Source organism: Silurus aristotelis (genome assembly GCF_946808225.1).
Source record: "Silurus aristotelis genome assembly, chromosome: 21".
Classification (NCBI taxonomy): domain Eukaryota; kingdom Metazoa; phylum Chordata; class Actinopteri; order Siluriformes; family Siluridae; genus Silurus; species Silurus aristotelis.
The window spans coordinates 16,229,510-16,247,524 of NC_139594.1; the positions used below are offsets into that span (position 1 = coordinate 16,229,510).

The 18,015-nt window shown below is 37.0% G+C and overlaps 1 protein-coding gene across 2 annotated transcripts; it reads right to left on the reverse strand.

Moving 5' to 3' along the window:
* Positions 1–263: 263 nt before the first annotated feature.
* On the reverse strand, positions 264–9,930 carry fam133b (family with sequence similarity 133 member B). 2 transcript variants are annotated; one of them, XM_083523816.1, is made up of 11 exons: positions 9,855–9,930; positions 8,559–8,656; positions 6,007–6,085; positions 5,771–5,893; positions 5,628–5,660; positions 5,355–5,432; positions 5,158–5,256; positions 3,542–3,595; positions 3,410–3,451; positions 3,235–3,285; positions 264–2,312 (listed from the first exon to the last, which is right to left on the reverse strand). In XM_083523816.1, exons 1-11 carry the CDS (start codon positions 9,885–9,887, stop codon positions 2,211–2,213), a joined length of 792 nt encoding a protein of 263 aa, XP_083379942.1. In that variant the 5' UTR covers positions 9,888–9,930; the 3' UTR covers positions 264–2,210. The 2 variants fall into 2 exon arrangements, with proteins under 2 accessions (XP_083379942.1, XP_083379943.1); XM_083523817.1 differs by having other exon boundaries at positions 9,782–9,920.
* Between the last annotated feature and the right edge of the window lie 8,085 nt (positions 9,931–18,015).

Below are 18,015 nucleotides of genomic sequence, written 5' to 3' on the forward strand. Positions count from 1 at the left end.
TGTACACCAGAACAAACAAACAATAAAACAAACAAAAAACCTTTACATACGCCAAAACAACAGTATTTTAAAATAGAAGCATTTACATTTTACGTTGTTGTTAGTATAATTAAAAAAAATCAGAGAATTGAGTTTTCCCCCTACAATGCATTTTTGTCATTTGAATACATTTTGAGCTGTATGAGTTTTGTGTTTCATCGGATGTGACGAGGATGGACAGGATTAGGAGACTTTAAACAGAGTTCCTCAACATTTTTTATTAAAAAAAATTTCATGCTTTTTCAGACTCAAATATGCAGACTTCCCTAAAGACTTTTAAACCCATATTCAACATCTCAAATGATGATTTTAAATTCCAACTATAACGTGTGACGTTACAATTTTCTGATGTCGGAGTCAGAATCTGCAATGTTCTCCATTTAGACGCGTGTTGTGGGGGTCAGGGGGCGCTGTACTGCTGCCTCACAACAACCAATCACAGCTGTGCAGATCCGGTCTAGCGCCGATCTTTTGATAGCGCTGATGATGGTAGTCTGCTCCAAAAACACGTTTTTAACAAAAAAATATTTTTTTACAAATTCTTACTTTACAATTTTAGAAAACCGGATAGGGCAATAGTATGAAAACACATTTTTCAATACTAATAATTCAATCATTTCCCCAATACTAATCCAGAATTGGAAATCACTCATCAAATTCCATACTTTTCCAAGGAAGTTTTATCAACACGCTGAGAGAGACGTGATTGACATGATTTGCTCATATGCACAGGAGGGACATGGGGTATATGAAATGGTAAAAGAAAGTTGAGGAGCGAGCTGCCAGGCAGGAAGAAAAGAGGAAGGAGAAATAGGAGGTTTTTTAAATGTGGTGGGGGAAGACATGCAGGTGATTGGTTTAAAAGAGGGAGCTGTGGAGAACAGGGTGATATGAAAAAGGACAATGAAAGAACCAGAAGAAAGAAGTAGTAGAAGAACAGGAACCCCTGAGTATATCAGAGCAATAATAATGATGACAGTAATGATGATAATAATATAATAGGTACATCATCTAGTAAACTCGTGCATTAATCTATTTAATCAAGATTGGTCATTGGTGGAGCTGGAGGTAGCAGAGCTGAAGATGTTGAGGTTTTCATTGGGAGTGACGAGGATGGACAGGATTAGAAATGAGTTTATTAGAGGGACAGCGCATGTAGAACGTTTTGGAGCCAAGGTGAGGGAGGTGAGATTGAGATGGTTTGGACATGTGCAGAGGAGGGACATGGGGTATATCGGTAGGAGAATGCTGATGATGGAGCCACCAGGAAAGAGGAAAAGAGGAAGACCAAGGAGGAGGTTTATGGATGTGGTGAGAGAAGACATGCAGGTAGTTGGTGTGAAAGAGGCAGATGTAGAGGACAGGGGGGGTATGGAGACGAATGATCCGCTGTGGCGACCCCTGATGGGAGAAGCCGAAAGAAGAAGAATTAAGATTTGACATAAGGCCCATCTTTACCAAGGGTGCCAATATTTCTGGAGCTAACTATATGAGATGACAAAAAAAAAACAAAAACGATCACATGATAATACAAATGTAATGCATTTCACATGTAGTATTACAAAGTGAAGAAAAGCACATGGGGTGTGAAAACGTCTGGTTGCTCTATTGTTTTACTCTGGTTAGAAGAATTTAAACTCATTGTGTATTAAAAAAAAAAAAAAAAAAAAAAAAGAATATAAATACATAAAATAAACTCATCTTACTCAATTTGGGTTGTTTGATGGGTTTCCTATTTAAAAGTGCAGTATGTCATTTTGAAGAGTGAGAATTCTCAAAGCCCATTCCTTTTTTTTTTGTTTTTTTTTTGGTTCAGGCTGCTTTTTCTATTTACAAACTGCTCCTTTAAAATCCTATTGTGCACATATTGCATCTGACAGGCCAATAATAGAACAGCTCTTTATTGGGACACACAATCATCTGCTAAAAAAAGGGAAAAAAAAAAAGAAAAAAAAAAAAAAAAAGAAAACTCGAAGCAAAAATTAAAATACCCAAAAAAAAGAAAAAAAAAAAAAAAACCTCTCTCTCACAGCCGCTCTCGAACAGCCAGCACACGACCCATCCATCCACTCAGACGCACTGCTACACCTCAGCAGCTTTCACAGTCCCACTGGTAGACATCGGTTGGGTTCTCCGGCGACAGGGGGAAAGGGTTCTGTACAATTACACAGTCACACTCCTGTACTCTTTTCTACGTCCGATCCTGAGCTCTTCTTCTTTTTCTTCTTGCTGTGCTTTTTGTGCTTCCGCTTCTTCTTTTTCTTCGATTTGTCCTGCGTAACCAATAATGCACACGGATGAGTGACGGTCAGGGATAACGGTGCCCTCCGCGTTATACACCGGGTTACATAACAAACAGCATTCATAAGAGCGTTAATAACATTAGTGTGCGTAATGCAGCGTTTCCACTGTGCTTTCGTCTTGTCTCGTGGAAAAATATTCAATATGCGCAAACTATTTCGATGTTCGTTTCCTATTAGCCGTCGTGCGTTTATTTTTATTTTTAAACATTCAAATAAACGAGTCAGTTTATATTGTGCCTAATACTGAAGTTTGTGCTCAGGAACGCATTTTGTCCGTCGTTGCACTTTGATTGTAATAATGAGCACCATATTAACGATTATAGACAATTTCTATGAAACATTTTTGTTTTATATGGAAGTCTTAAGAGCCCATGCTTTAAAATATTTTTCTTTCTTTCCTCAGTGATCAGTACTTAATTTCTCTGTGTATTCGGCGTGTGTTCTAGAAGCTGCATCATCACGGAGTCATGGATGAGAAGGAAGCTGTCCAGTCTGCAACTTTATCGGCGAATATAGCGACCCTGAAAGTTCATTACCAACTCGAGGGACTGGGACGTCTGCGTGGCCCCGAATAACGCGTGAAAGATACCGTTCGAATGGGTTGTGACACGGAGCCAATGTTAAATCTTGAAGGCACATTATCTGTGATCAGGGTGTTTTCTGAATACTGTTCATGTATAGGAATTTAAAAGCCGATTGGAGTGAGGAAAACTAGTCATACTTTCTGAGTAAAAAATAACTCAGACGTAATATTCCCTTAGATTTTCCTTCCTTCGAAGGTTAATGATAAATCAACTAAAGGTAGACTGTATAGGCAAAAGTATTGGGACACCTGTCTTTTCCAGTATGTGTTTATTTGGTTGGGGTATTTATAAAGAACAATAAAACTCACTGTGCTCTTCTCCTTCTCTTCGCTGCTCCGTTTCTTCTTTCTGGATTCTCCCTGTTTGTAGAAGACACAAATGTGAGTCAGCATTTTTTTTTTCCTCCTCTGAAAGAACAGGATGTACACTGAAACCAAAATCAAGCCCATTTCATTAAAGTGACAGGAAGTTGAAGGTACTCACATCGTCGTCTAACTCGGACTCGTCTTTTTTGCTCTTTTCCTCCTTTGGAATGAAAACTGTGTGAGTCTTAGAGACCAGTGAACAAATTTTTTCCAATGCAAACCCAATAGCAAAATTTTTTTTTTAAATCACCTTATCTTTCTCTCCTTCCTCCCTGAGCTTTTTCTTTTTCTTTTTTGATGACCCCTGAAACAAATGAAATGCCAAATTAATACCAGGTCACAATCTGAGCATTTAAAAAGTCAGTCAGCGACTACACTTTTCGGAGAAACCAATAAATTTTCACTTCAACGTATTGTTGCAGCTTTGTGCTGTTTATAAATTAACACCATCTGGCCAATCAGATTCAAGAATTCATCCGCTAGAACAGGGTTATTCTCTATCAATATATGGACCCGAGTAAATACAAAATGCAGCTTTTAAATCCTGATTTCATTTATTAAGGGAAAATAAGCTGTCCATTTCCATTTCAGAAAAACAAGATGTTAATAAAAGTCAAACATGGTGGTGGTTGTGTGATGGTCTGGGGAAGCTTTGCAGCTTCAGGACCTGGACGACTTGATATAAATGAACGAGGGAACCATACATTCAGCGCTCCACCAGAAAATCCTAAAGGAGAATGTCCGGCTATCAGTTCATGAGCTCAAGCATAAGCGCACTTGGGTTATGCAGCAGGACTATGATCTGAAACAGACCAGCAAGCCCACCTCTTAATAGCTTAAAAAACAGGAAAAAAAAGTAGAAAAATTTATATTAATAAAAATAAAGAAATAAATAAAGAAATAGGGTTTGTAGCAGTCTAGTCAACTCAAATCCGATTGAGATGTTGTGGCATGACCTTAAACAGGACTCTTATGCTCGAAAACACTTTGTCATAGTTTGTCAGAATTAAAACAATTCTTTAAAGAAGAGGGGGCCACAATTCCTCCAGGTCGATATGAAATGTTATCGTAAACGCTTGAACAGCTTTTCTCCCTTAAGATATAAAAGAAAATTTAAAAACTATTTACTCGCGTTATCTTTGAGTAAAATTTGCATGATGATCCGATTTTAAAAAGAAATAAAAAAATTGATAAATCCACAAAGGGGGCAAATAATTTTTCACAGCACCGTACTTACAAATTTTCCGCAGCAACTTTCATCGTGTCTCTAAAAGGATCTAAACGTTCGGCGAGACCTACAGTACAGACCAAAAGTTTGGATACACCTTCTCATTCAAAGAGTTTTCTTTATTTTCATGACTATGTAAATTGTAGAGTCACACTGAAGGCATCAAGGGCTATTTGACCAAGAAGGAGAGTGATGGGGTGCTGTGCCAGATGACCTGGCCTCCACAGTCACCGGACCTGAACCCAATCGAGATGGTTTAGGGGTGAGCTGGACCGCAGAGTGAAGGCAAAAGGGCCAACAAGTGCCAAGCAACTCTCAGGGAACTCCTTCAAGACTGTTGGAAGACCATTTCAGGTGACTACCTCTTGAAGCTCATCAAGAGAATGCCAAGAGTGTGCAAAGCAGTAATCAAAGCAAAAGGTGGCTACTTTGAAGAACCTACAATATGACATTTTTCAGTTGTTTCCCAATTTTTTTCTATGTATATAATTCCATATATAATTCCACATGTGTTAATTCATAGTTTTGATGCCTTCAGTGTGAATCTACAATGTTCATAGTCATGAAAATAAAGAAAACTCTTTGAATGAGAAGGTGTGTCCAAACTTTTGGTCTGTACTGTACGTGTAAAAAGTTACCTTGCTGTCGGTATCGGATTCTGCGTCCGATTCGTCTGAAGCTCTCCGTGCCGAGGACCGCTTTCTTTTTCGTTTCTTCTTCACGCTCTTCTTTTCATCCTAACACCGATATAAAGCGAAATCAGAACCCAAAAAATGAGGACCAGGAAAAAATATCTGAGCGATCTGAGAGCATGTCACGGTCGAAAAAGCCGTACCTCGTCTTCAGACTCGGATGACGAGCTGCTGGAGGAATCAGAACTCGATGAGGAGGAGGAAGAAGAAGACGAAGAATGCTTGACCACACACAAAAGCAGAGCTCATTAGATATCAAGGATAACGGACCCAAAAACGAGGGAGAAAAGTGTAACCAAAAGGGGGAGGAGGAAAAAAAAACAATACGCCTTCAGGTCTCCTGAATTATTTGCAAAGCAGATCTTGGGACAGAATTGAGGGAATGTGGGGAAAAAAAAACGGAAAGCTTTTCTCACCCTACTGGATTTTTTCTTTTCCTTTTTCTTTTTCTGTCAAGATAAAAAAGGACACAACATTGTACTTTATTACACTGTTATGACTACAAACACACACACCGCAACCTTTTAATTTATTTATTTATTTTTTATAAGAAGCGGACCTCTTTCTTGTCTTTCTCCTTTTCTTTCTCTTTCTTCTCCTTCTCCTTATCTTTCTCCTTGTCCTTCTTCTCACCTCCTCCTAGGATTTTTTCGCGGTTTTTTTCCAGTTCCTTCTTCCATCTCTGGGAATTGGAGAAAAAAAAAAAAAAAAAAAAAAAAAAAAAAAAGCAGTAAAACAACCAGCAGCAGTTTATATGTAAATGTTACACTTCTTTAAAAAATCACACAAGTGCACCTCATTCATTTTATCCTCAAAGTCTGCCAGAGCTCTCGAGCCTTTTTTCTTCTTCTCCAGCTGCTCCTTTACTTCCTCCCTACAGCCGGTTGATAAAATACGGGAAGACTGTCAGCAACAAAAAATACACTACATGGACAAACATTTGTAGACACCGGACACTGCATGTATTTCTTGAACATCCAATTCCACATTTAGTCTCTGTTTGCTGTTCTAATAAGCTCCACTCTTCTGGGAAGATGTTGCACAAGATTTTGTAGAGATTTGTGCTCATTCAGCCACAAGAGTGTAAAGTCAGGTACTGAAGTAGATGATGTGAGGAGGTCTGAGGAGCAGTCAGCGTTCACTGTGTGTTCAATAGCTTTCTTGTATTAGATCTTCCACTCCAACCTATGTAAACCATATCTTCATGGAGTCTGCTTTGTGCACAGGAGCATCGTCATGCTGGAACAGGTTTGGGTCTCCTGGTTCAAGTGAAGGCAAAGTTTCATGCTACGGCATCTAAAGACGTCTTATACACTTGTGTGCCTTCGACTTTGTAGAAGAAACACATATGGCTGGAAAAGTCATGTCAGGCACCGATCACCAACCGTCTCTATAACGTCTTTTTGACGTGCTGCTAAAAATGGCTTTACAATGGCTTTAACAATTCTACAAGGTTTGTGAAAAAGACAATACATTAGCAATCTGTAACGCGTGTTCCAAAGAAAAGCATTAAAGTTGGCTAGTGCTGAGAGAGAGAGAGAGAGAGAGAGAGAGAGAGAGAGAGAGAGAGAGAGAGAGAGAGAGAGAGAGAGACACACAATTCAGCACCTCAAATGCGACCCACTCAGCTGTCAGTAACAGAGATGCTTTGAAGACAGCAATCCTACTGCAAGGACAGTAAGAAGCATAAAGAAATATCAGACAACAAAATAATGGAAATCATATGCCTTGATCATCAGCCGCTGTCTATTGTGGAAAACAAAGATTTCCAGCGACTCGTGTCCTACTCGGATTCACGTACATCAGTGATTCTCAAATTGTGGTGTCCGGCCCTCTAGTGGGGGGAACAACAACATGACTGGTGGGGACAATAATCGGCAGAATTTATATATATTTATTTTTGCGTTCATCGTTAACTTTCATTTCAGTAACCTTTAGTTAGGGTACCTACACAACACAACTACACATTCATCTTCTGCATTTCTGAACTTGATGCTGTTTGATGTTATTTATCATGTAGCATAAATAAATATATAGATAGAAGGCTTCACATACACCCTGTGACCAGTGATTGGCATCGTTATCGGACAATACAGTTGCCATTAATAAGGGATCAGTGATCGGCCCCCAAAAATTCTGATCGGAGCACCCCTAACACCGATAGTTGATTGACTATCTGCAAGAATATATACCGAGTTTTTCGGGGGTGCGTTATACAGTACAAGAGCGGCCTCTAGAGGCGAATCACTGACAGCACATGCAGTTTATTTGAAGTGTTAGTTTTAAACTGTTTTGATTTATTTGTGTTACTTTTGGGTTCAGTTTAAATGCAAGTCTGCAAGAAACTGTTTAATCCTCATCATGTGAAAATGGTGTAGTGTAATAGTGATAGTGTGTACACTGTTTGTAACTTCAGGAAAGTCACATTGGATCTGTTCTGTCGTGACCTGCGAGCATCAGGTCACGCAATCAGCTCGCTCGTGACAGTGATGGATTCAATTAAAACCGTGAACACTAAATATAAAAGCAGCAAATAACAGCAGCAGTAAACAAACATTGTGTGGTTTTCAGCGAATGATTATGCATTTGTACACCAATCTATATATTTTTTCTCTCTTTTTTTAATCAAGTCTGTCAGCTTGCTGCGTTTCTCCGTTCCATTCTTTTTTTTTTTTTATAACGTTTGTCTACTAGAACAGTAACTTATCCTGTTTTCAAACCAGATTTTTCAATATTTGTATATTTAATTTATGCACACCATCGAATTATTCTACAAAATTAAATTATATATTCTCGATGTTATCTTCACAACTGAACAAAACGTCTGTGTATTTTTTTAAACAACGATTTGTCAAAACAATGTTGTATTATATTTTAGAGATTTTTTTTTAAGCATTGTTGTCAACTTTGCCATCTACAAAATACAATACAAATGTTGATTGACAAATGTAGCTTGCATACACAAATACCAGTTTTATTTTGTTTCTTGTCAGAAAGGAAAACAACCCAACACGAGTGAATTTCTTTAAAGGAGAAAGTCCACATGCACTCCTCAACAAGCAGCTACTATAAGCTTAAAAACGACTAAATTAAAACGATTTAAACTCAATATGTGGCTTCTGCATTTTTCAAGTATATTTCATACAGAAATACCCTAAATTAGTGTTTTACATAGTTACACACAACAAACATCGAATTCGAAGGGTTCTTTTTCAACCCGATTATTCGGTTATTCGAAGAAAAAAAAATAACCGGCCGATTAATTGATTATCAAAAGGACCGTTAGTTGAAGCCATAATAATAATAATAATAATAATACACAAATGACTGATATTCAGAAGTCGTACCATGTTGGTCGAGGTCTGCTTAGATAATCCTGGATCGAGGGGCCGCTGGCAGGCGTGGGTCCTCTGGCTCGGGCAGCAGCTATGGGGTTCATGTAGGGCTGTTAGGAAACAAAAGGGCACTGTGACTGAATAACCAACTTAAGTCTTGCGACACTGAAAGAAATGGTTTCTGTCGATCTGAGAGAGAAATGGAAACTCTCACACTGCCGCTGGTTTTGTCGCCGGATGCCTTCATTGCAATGGCACTAAAAGTCACATTCGCTGAGCTCAGCGAACCTTTTTTTTGTAAGATTTTTGTCTCAGAGCAAAACCAGAGCAGTTTATCATTATTACCCATGAATGTATTCTGCAGAGCCTAATCACACACAAACAGTGAAGAGAGTCAATTTGTGGAGACATGATCTCCTGGTGGAGTTTCATCAGTGTCATCAGAACTAATGGGAGGTTATAAAGGACTGAAGGATTATGTGGAAATGTTGAACTGAAAGCTCAGTCCAGTCGGTGAAAGTCCAAATTTAATACTGAGTCTTTGTTAAAGGGTGAACGGATGGTTCCTGAACTTGGTTCTCATGGTCAATCATGGTGGAGGTGAGATGATGTGAAGGTGCTTTCCTGGTGACACTTTAATTAAAATTGAGAAAATCAGCATGGTTACTACAGCATTTTGCCCTGACATCCCATCATTTGTTTCCAGGACAGGACACTAACTCCAAACACACAGGTTTAATGGAAGACCTATTGGTCCATTCAAGCTTCCAGAAGACCTGGAGGTTCCTCACACACTCCCTCCCCCTTACTCACCTCTGTATACAACTAAAAACCTACTAATCTCAATATTTTCTTGCAGAAAACTATACGCAGGTATACATTTATATGAACCGTTACTCAAATCATGCAGCCTTCTCCTCCACCTTCTCTCCAGCCTGAGCCAGGTAGCCGAGCTAACGTGGCTAATCCGAGGTGTCTAATTCACCTCCATAAATCCTACACTATAAATCTCCCAAACAATTCACCAGGCTTTTATACTGTTCATATAATATAATAATTATTATCTAATCCATTCCAATCATATGGGACTTCACAAACAACTCCAACACCAATCAGGCTAAGCTAACTAGGCCTCAACCGAGTCTTGCCTCTTATCTGGGATTAGTGTTACCATTTTTGTACTGCTTGTCTTTATAAAAAAATTACACACTATTTATAAAAATGATTAAACTCACCACTCGGTTGTCCCGTTTCCCCATTTTTATAGATTATTTACCGCAAAATGAGAAAGTTACACTCTTTATTTACATGCATGCTGCTGCAGCTTCGCGTCTGAGACATTGGACTCTTCCACAACCTAGCGGCCACTCGAGGTAGTGCAGTGTATTACACTACAGTGCAGCAGTGTGTTAAATAAATACAGTGGTAAATGCAGTTGGTTCGAATCGGTTCGATTTTACGATATTACAAAGACGATAGTGATACAAAAATTATTTGTAATGTTTTAATTTGATCTCAAAACGAATGTTATATTAAGTTCGGTATCTTAAAATTGTAATGCCGATCTTAAGGAAGATACCGATACATTCGTTTTAATATAAGATTAGAACATTACAAATATTTTTTGTAAAAATAACATGGTAGTATAAATGACAGAAAAGAGAGCAAACAGCATAAATATTGTACAGGATATTTCTTTTAGACATGGCTCAGAATGGAACATAAAGTTCAATGTCGAAGTTCAGGATGTGGTCATAATGGTCATCTCTGTGTCTGAGTTAGAGTTCAGCTAACAACTGCACTGCAAAAAAAATAATAACCATCTAAATATGTCAAAATGTTTTTCAATGCAGTAAGATATTTACACTTGGTAAGATTTCATAAAATAAGAAAACATATGTAGGCTTTAGTAAAGAGCAAAATAAAACCCGAGCTACTAAACAAAAGAATTCCTCTTAATTAAAGTATAGTCATCATTATATATTATCTTAAACTGAGACAAATCGTTAGAACTAAACACAAGATTAGTATTAAAATCAAGATCATGCATACATGCATATTATCAACTAATATTTAACCAAACAAAGCAAAATCATTACTTGCTACTTTTCAAAATGTGTAAACTTATTGCAATATAAAACATTAATGAATGTATTTTGTCGTTACTGAACATTAAAAAATTAAGCTCAATTTGCAGATAAAATAACTAGCTTTCGAAAAAGTAAGAAAAAAGGTAAATAATCTCAAAGCAATCATAATAACATTACACAATCTGCTCTTGCATAGGATCTTATTTTTTAAATCGGATCAATACGATTTTTATGGCTTAAAATAAGATTGTAAGTCACATTTTTGCAGTGTGATGGAAAGAAACTGTTATTGGTTCTTCTAGCATGAAGACTCTTGTAGCGTTTGCCTTATATAAGAGGAGTAAACAGACCAGGGTTGAGGTAAGAGGTGTCTTTTCTTACATTTCTTACACTTTGTATGCATATAATATCTTTAAAGTAAAGTATTTTTATTCTTGTTTGGTCGTTAGTGTTTACGCTTTTGCTACTGTTCACTTTATCTCGTTACAACAGGTTTACTGGTGGAGCTATTTTGCGTTTTGTGTATTGTCTCGCACTGTCCTGTGTTGTCTTGCACTGTCCTGTCTTGTCTTTGCACTGTTTGCAACAGGTTGCACACATGCACTTTATGTGGCGAGGACACTTACTAGTCCTTGGCCCTGTGTTTTTCTGTTTCTGTGATTGTTGTTTCATGTTGTTGTATGTAGCATCAGGCTTCTGGAGGAACGTTGTTTTATTTCACTGTGTACTGCATCAGCTATATATGGTTGAAATGACAATAAAAACCTCTTGACTTGACTAGAGTTGTTGGAACAAACATTTCCTTTGGGGAAATTTAACAAAATCATTACATTGTATCTCATCCTTTCTTATAGTATTACAGTACAATATGTTGTACACTACTTTGTATAACAGTAATTACAGTTTATTTTATTATATTACAAGTCACTACAATAAACTTCATTCTTCATAGGTAGCTCAGTGGTTAAGGCTGGATTGGAAGGTCAAAAGTTCAAATCCCAGCTGCCACTGCTGGACCCTTAAGCAAGACCCTTAACCCTTAATTGCTCACTTGTAAATCAGTCTCGATATGAGAGACTGCCAAATGCCGTAAATGTAATTGTAAATTCATAAGTTTTAATGTACAGTGCTGTTCACAGTTCAATCCGCTAGGGGGTGCAGAGGATCAGCCAAACAGTAATAATTAGGTTAATCATTTCATCTCCCCTCACAGTCAGTGAATAAATGAATTAATTAGAAGCCTGGCTTTGCAATTATCACTACGACAATTACTGTTGGAATCGATATATTACTAAGCTCTATTATGTTTTATGAATTTATGACTCACGATCAATTATTTACTTGTCTCACATGCAAAGAGGCAAAGGCAATTTTAAGAAGGAGACTCGACAAACGGTTTGAAAATATTTATTTAAAAGAAAACTGAACACATGCAACACATGAGCAAAAGCAGCTTTTATTCATCAATGGCCTCAAATTTCGGGTGGGTCTTTTTCTTTCATCATATATTTGAGCCAAGCCGTGAGAAATTAGCAGCAAACGAACAAACAAACAATAAAACAAATACAAAATTTTACCCATAAATAATTAATGCAAACCAAGTGTGTGTGTGTGTGTGTGTGTGTGTGTGTGTGTGTGTGTGTGTGTGTGTATGTGTATGTGTGTGAGTGTGTTTTGTATGCTAGGGGATAGAAATGGTGATGCCATGAGCAGTACCCAAAAAAACACTTAATTTAAATTGGTTTCAATATCTAAAACTGAATTCAATTCAATGTCAAAAGGAAACAAAAACCCGAAATGATAACATGATAACTCCATGCACTGAGAGGGGCATGTTTTTGCTGTATACTATTGGATTACAGAAGGTACTGATTATAGAAACCTGCTGTACTTGTGTTTGTTTTGGTGGTTGCTGTTGTTCATCTTCACTCATCATAGTAGAGCTCATGCAAAGCTGCAAAATTCCTTAGTTTGTTTTAACTTTAAAGTATGAATAATGACAGTAAAATGGTGGGGATCCATTGCAAAAAAAAAAAAGAAAAAAAAGGAAAGAAAAGTCAATATAAAACATTTTAATGTTTCTAATGCATGTGTTAGAAACCTCATGTGTTATGAGTACCATTTCAGGAACTGGTAAATGTCAACCACAGTTGCTGAAACAAACAATGTAGATCAGAAATCCACACACCAGCTTTCAGAACAAACAACCTGACACCTACCGACAAAAACACGTAAACAAAACCTACTTCTGGTTACTGTGTATGGTTAAAACGCTACTATGCAGAAAGCAACAAATCAGTAACTATCAAAATGATCGATGTTTACCTGGAGCCACAAAGTATAATATAAATGCAACAAGGCAACAAAAAACAGCCTATTTTATGTTAAAGACATGGAAACTCTAAAAAAACCATAAAATACCTTACAAAACAACTTGAAATACTTTTTAATTTTCCAGTGAAATACAAAAGTACAATGAAGCCCATATGTGTGTTGGACACTAAAATGAAAAAGACAAAAAAAAATAATAATAATCAAAATAAAAGAGCAAATAATCGTTAATAATAGTACTGGATACAGCTTTTAAAGGTAGTTGTACCAAAAAGACACAGTAATTTGGGACGCTCAGTAGAAGTAAAAGTACAGATTCGCTCTGTTCAGTGACTTTTTCTTGGTTATGTGTAGCACGTAAGGCAAATGATGTGGAATCAGCAGTATTAGCATTGCTTATAAAAGTCATTCAAGTCTAACGTAGGTCATAGTTCAATGTTTTCTAGGGGAAACGTCTGCTGAAAATGAAAAAGAAGAACAACAACAACAACAAGAAAAGAAATATCGAAATGTTGTATGTTCGCGTTTGCTGTTCTATTAAAACGATCCTGTCCCATACTGATGCTGATACTGATTCTACTTCAAGTTTAAAAAAGAATTCTAATATCATAGCACCATCAATACACCACCAGCTAGAATAAAGAGGATTCTAACACGACAGTCTTTTCAATGTATTTCTATTAAAATGCCAATAAATAAAAAAAATATATAATAAAAAATAGAGTGGAGGCAAAATATAAGGAAGAGAAGAAATCGAAACAAATGCAAAAAGTACCACTATCCAGCAAATACAATAAAAAAAAAAAAATTTATAACTGATTAAATAAAATTCAACTGATTATATTTCGATTTCCAATTAAAGCCAACGAGTACGAACAAACAGAAAGAGTCGACTATATTGTTCCCGTCACACTTGTGTACTCGTTATTGGTATTGGGAATATGAAGGAATCGCATTTCACAAAAAAAAATAGGTTGTTTTTTCAAGGTGCTGTTTGTGTCAAATATTTCCGGCCAACATTTAAAAATTTTCTTACCATCTTTAAAAGTCTACAATCCAAAGCTTTAATCTCGGCTTTAATTCCAAGCCTTTGTGACAGAAAAGGCTTAAATTAGAGCGGACGAATAAAACGAGTACTTTCTTGTGTACATTTCTGTATGACATCTAATACCCACTAATATTTGAATGAAAAATTATCAATTTTCAATCCTTCTCATTCTTTGGGGAGAGAAAAAGAACATGCTGTCCCTGTGCAAACAGTCATATTGAGGAACTGCCTGGAAGTGAAGAAGAGGTTTTGAACAACATATAAAACAAAAATGGAAGGAATGTTAGCAGTAAAGTGTCCGGCAACAGCAACCAAAAAAGACAAAACTAGCGCATGGTTTGTTACAAATCCATGTGTGGCAGTTTGGGAAAATCCTTGTCAGTACGATTTCGCTGTGGCGGTGGAGATTTTCACAATTAGGATTTGATGAATTCATCATGATGTTCACTGCCTGAGAAAATCTTTCAGCAGATGTTTATGGTAAACTGGCTCCTTAAATGAAAGAACATGAAAACATTGGTCTTCATGAAATATAGATATTTAGCCCATGTTTTCCCCCCCAAACCACCACACATGTACATATCTAGAATAACTTCTATTCCTCAATAGACTTGTGTTCTAATCATGAAGACTTCATCGGCTCATCTAGAAATTCCCTCTCTTACACCTGGAAGTCATGACATTGGAGTAACACTTGGAAATATGTCACGTCATGATCGATTTGATTGTTTAACATAGAATTCTTGGATTTCCTCTCCAAACTGGATGGCGTTTATTAAGTCGTTTCCACTGATGAGTGAGGAAACTCCTCCAAGATTAAAACACAAGTCCAGTTCTCCATAAAAAAAAATGTCCAGACTGTAACAGTGTTAAATGTTGATACCAGTAATTCGATGAACAATGTGTGTAAATAGCCATAGTTTGGAAGCATTATTTATTATTCTATGCAGTCTGCAGACCTAATCTACTACAGCCTAAATGCTAAACAATGAACTTCAACTGAAACAGACATGAAATCTGCTGACTCGATGCATACGACCATAAATAGACCTGAGTGTGTGTGTGTGGTAGAGTGAGTTAATATCTGATATTTATCAGATATAATTATTTGCTATGAAAAGAAAAGAAAAGGAAAACAAACATCCATTACAAATCAGCTGTAAAATCAGAGCTATCTGATAAGTATGAACCAATGAATATACTGAGATCCTGAGTGTATGAAGGAAGCACCAGTGCTTATCTGGATGAACCTGTAGATTAAGGCCTACGACACGACATTTGGGCGTTGTTCTTTTTCTCTTCAGCCTCATCTTGGACCAAAGCTCCTGGGCCCACATCCTACATTACCTAAAGCAGCATTTCCTCCTTCTTCTTTTCCCTCCTCCCTTCTATCATCGTCAAACCAGAGTGAAATGGAAAACCGAAGGATCAAATGGAAGTTCGGACTGAACGTACTAAAATCCTGAATATACTGAAAACACACAGTTATTACATAAATCTTGCCTCGACCTCTGCAAAACACTCGTTTTCACACCACATTCGCTGTCTCAAAAACTAGACATGTTCTACTTTCTCAAGCATTACTTGACTACAACTATTTCTCGAACCACCTGCCTTTGACGAATCTACTTGCGCTTGTTGCAAATCCTTTCAACTGTAAAATGCATTCCCAGACCTCCAGCTATATAACAAGTTACTACTCCATTTACACAACTGGGTGTGTACATACTATATAATATAAAAAAAAAATTAATACATACATACATTCATACATACATACATACATACATACAAGTCCCTACACCTTCAAGTCAACTAAAATTAAGACAATCAACAATCAACACTGAGATTTCAGAAATAAACTGAACAGTGTGAAAAGATCTATTGATGTAGATACTATGTGTCGCGATACTATTTGAAGACTAAAGGCCAGTTTTCCAGACACTAAATTACACTGGTCGAGACTGGTTTATGCTTCTTTCCAGAGGTCAAAAAAGCAGTTCAGAGCAGAGGGAGGAGTTCAACACAATTTCGAATAATAACTCTTTGAAACTCAATGTCCAAATGGGCCAACCAGTTGTGCTTCAATAGGCTAGCAGTAGGGAAGCCCTGGGAACTGGTGGCATCTTGATTCTCTGACAAGATTTCCAAAGACAGTTTGGTCATAAGGTGGTCTGAGAAACAATGTTGGGCTGTATTAGTTAATGAAGTTTCCCAGTAGCATGGGAGCATGTCAAAAGCTAAAGAGCTTGTGAATATATTATATGTATATATACATTATATATATATATATATATATATATACACACATACACACACACACACACACACACACATACATACACACGAGTGGCGTTCAAGTCAAGCCGGGACTTTTGATTTTATAAAATAAAAAAACAAATTTCAAAAAGTGGAAACTATATTTATTTTTTTAACATACTCCCCTATATACAGTACACATTTATTTACTTATCCCAGAGTTTAACCAAAGTCTGGAAAGATTTAGCATCGAAAGATTTGTCAGTACGCCTGAACCATCCTAAAGCCGTTTACAGATTATGTGTTCATTATCCAGGACCAGGAGTTTTACGAGCTGAATGTTCACAGGAATGACTGCTGTGGGCTGGGATCCATCACAACCGCGCTCGTCACTGACAGACGTACAACCATCTTTCCTTCAAATGTCTTACTGCAGCCGAGGGTCTTATCACCGCACTATGGTTAAAGTTTTTTGGAGATAACCGACTCTGGACTGGCCCTCGACATGTGCACTGCCTATTAATAATAGGACACACTTGCCAATTACTTCTGTGTTCAGTACCGCCATGCTAGCATCCATTTTTATACTTGTAAAATTAAAAGTCCCATTTTGACTTTTGTGTATGTATGTATGTATGTATGTATGTATGTATGTATGTATGTATGTATTTCTCTCTCTCTCTCTCTCTCTCTCTCTCTCTCTCTCTCTCTCTCTATATATATATATATATATATATATATATATATATATATATATATATATATATATATATATATATATATGAATAGCAATTGCTTTATCCTGTTTAGCACTGTATAGGGATCCAGGACCAATTTAGCATTGTATAGGGATACAGGACCAAAAATTTCTACCACCTTATTATCTGACTGGCATGTTTTTCTAAAGGTTTGTTGAAAATCTTGTACCAGCAGAAAACCAACACATATATGTAAGTATGTATGTATGTATGTATATATGTATGTATGTATGTATGTATGTATGTATGTAAGTATGTATGTATAAGCTCAGTACCAACCCCTCGACCCCAGAACTGCATGACAGAAAAACAAACTAATGCAGCACTTTACTGTCTGTAAACATATTAACATAAATTCATCTTGCTGGTTGGGGCGGAACGGTTTCTATGATATCTGCATTTAGGAAGATTTTATTACAGATAAAACCTTTTTTTAACATATCTTGGTGTGCTTCAGTTTCATCTTTTATGTCGTTCATCTACTGTATGTACACTACGACTTCCTCTTTACTACCTCGTTTTCACAAATTTACTCAGATATTTATAATAAAGCATAAACCAGACTTTAGTCTGTGTCCAGAAAACCAGCCTGAAGTGTTGGGTGTATGTCAGGGTTAATAAAGCGTCATCGAAGCCTCAACAGTGGTAAAGGCTTAAACCATAGCTCTATGCTTAATCCTCCTTTGTAAGGCACTAAACTGAAATGTGTCTCCAATGCTGTCGAGGTCCACAAAGACCAGCCTTTGGGGATATTCTGACAGATAAATTACCCTAAAACGCTTTGTCCCAAAACTCCAGGTAATTTTAGAGAGTGAGCACGAGTGTAGTTGTACAATTCCATCCTATCGATTGCGGTTCTGTTCAACAGACCCGTTTTAGCAGTGAAAACTGAAGGGTTATTATCTATGATCCAGATGAAAGGTTGAATCAGTCACAGGCAGTGAGCTTGCTGGTTTAGAGAAGTGTGTGAATGAGGCAGTAAA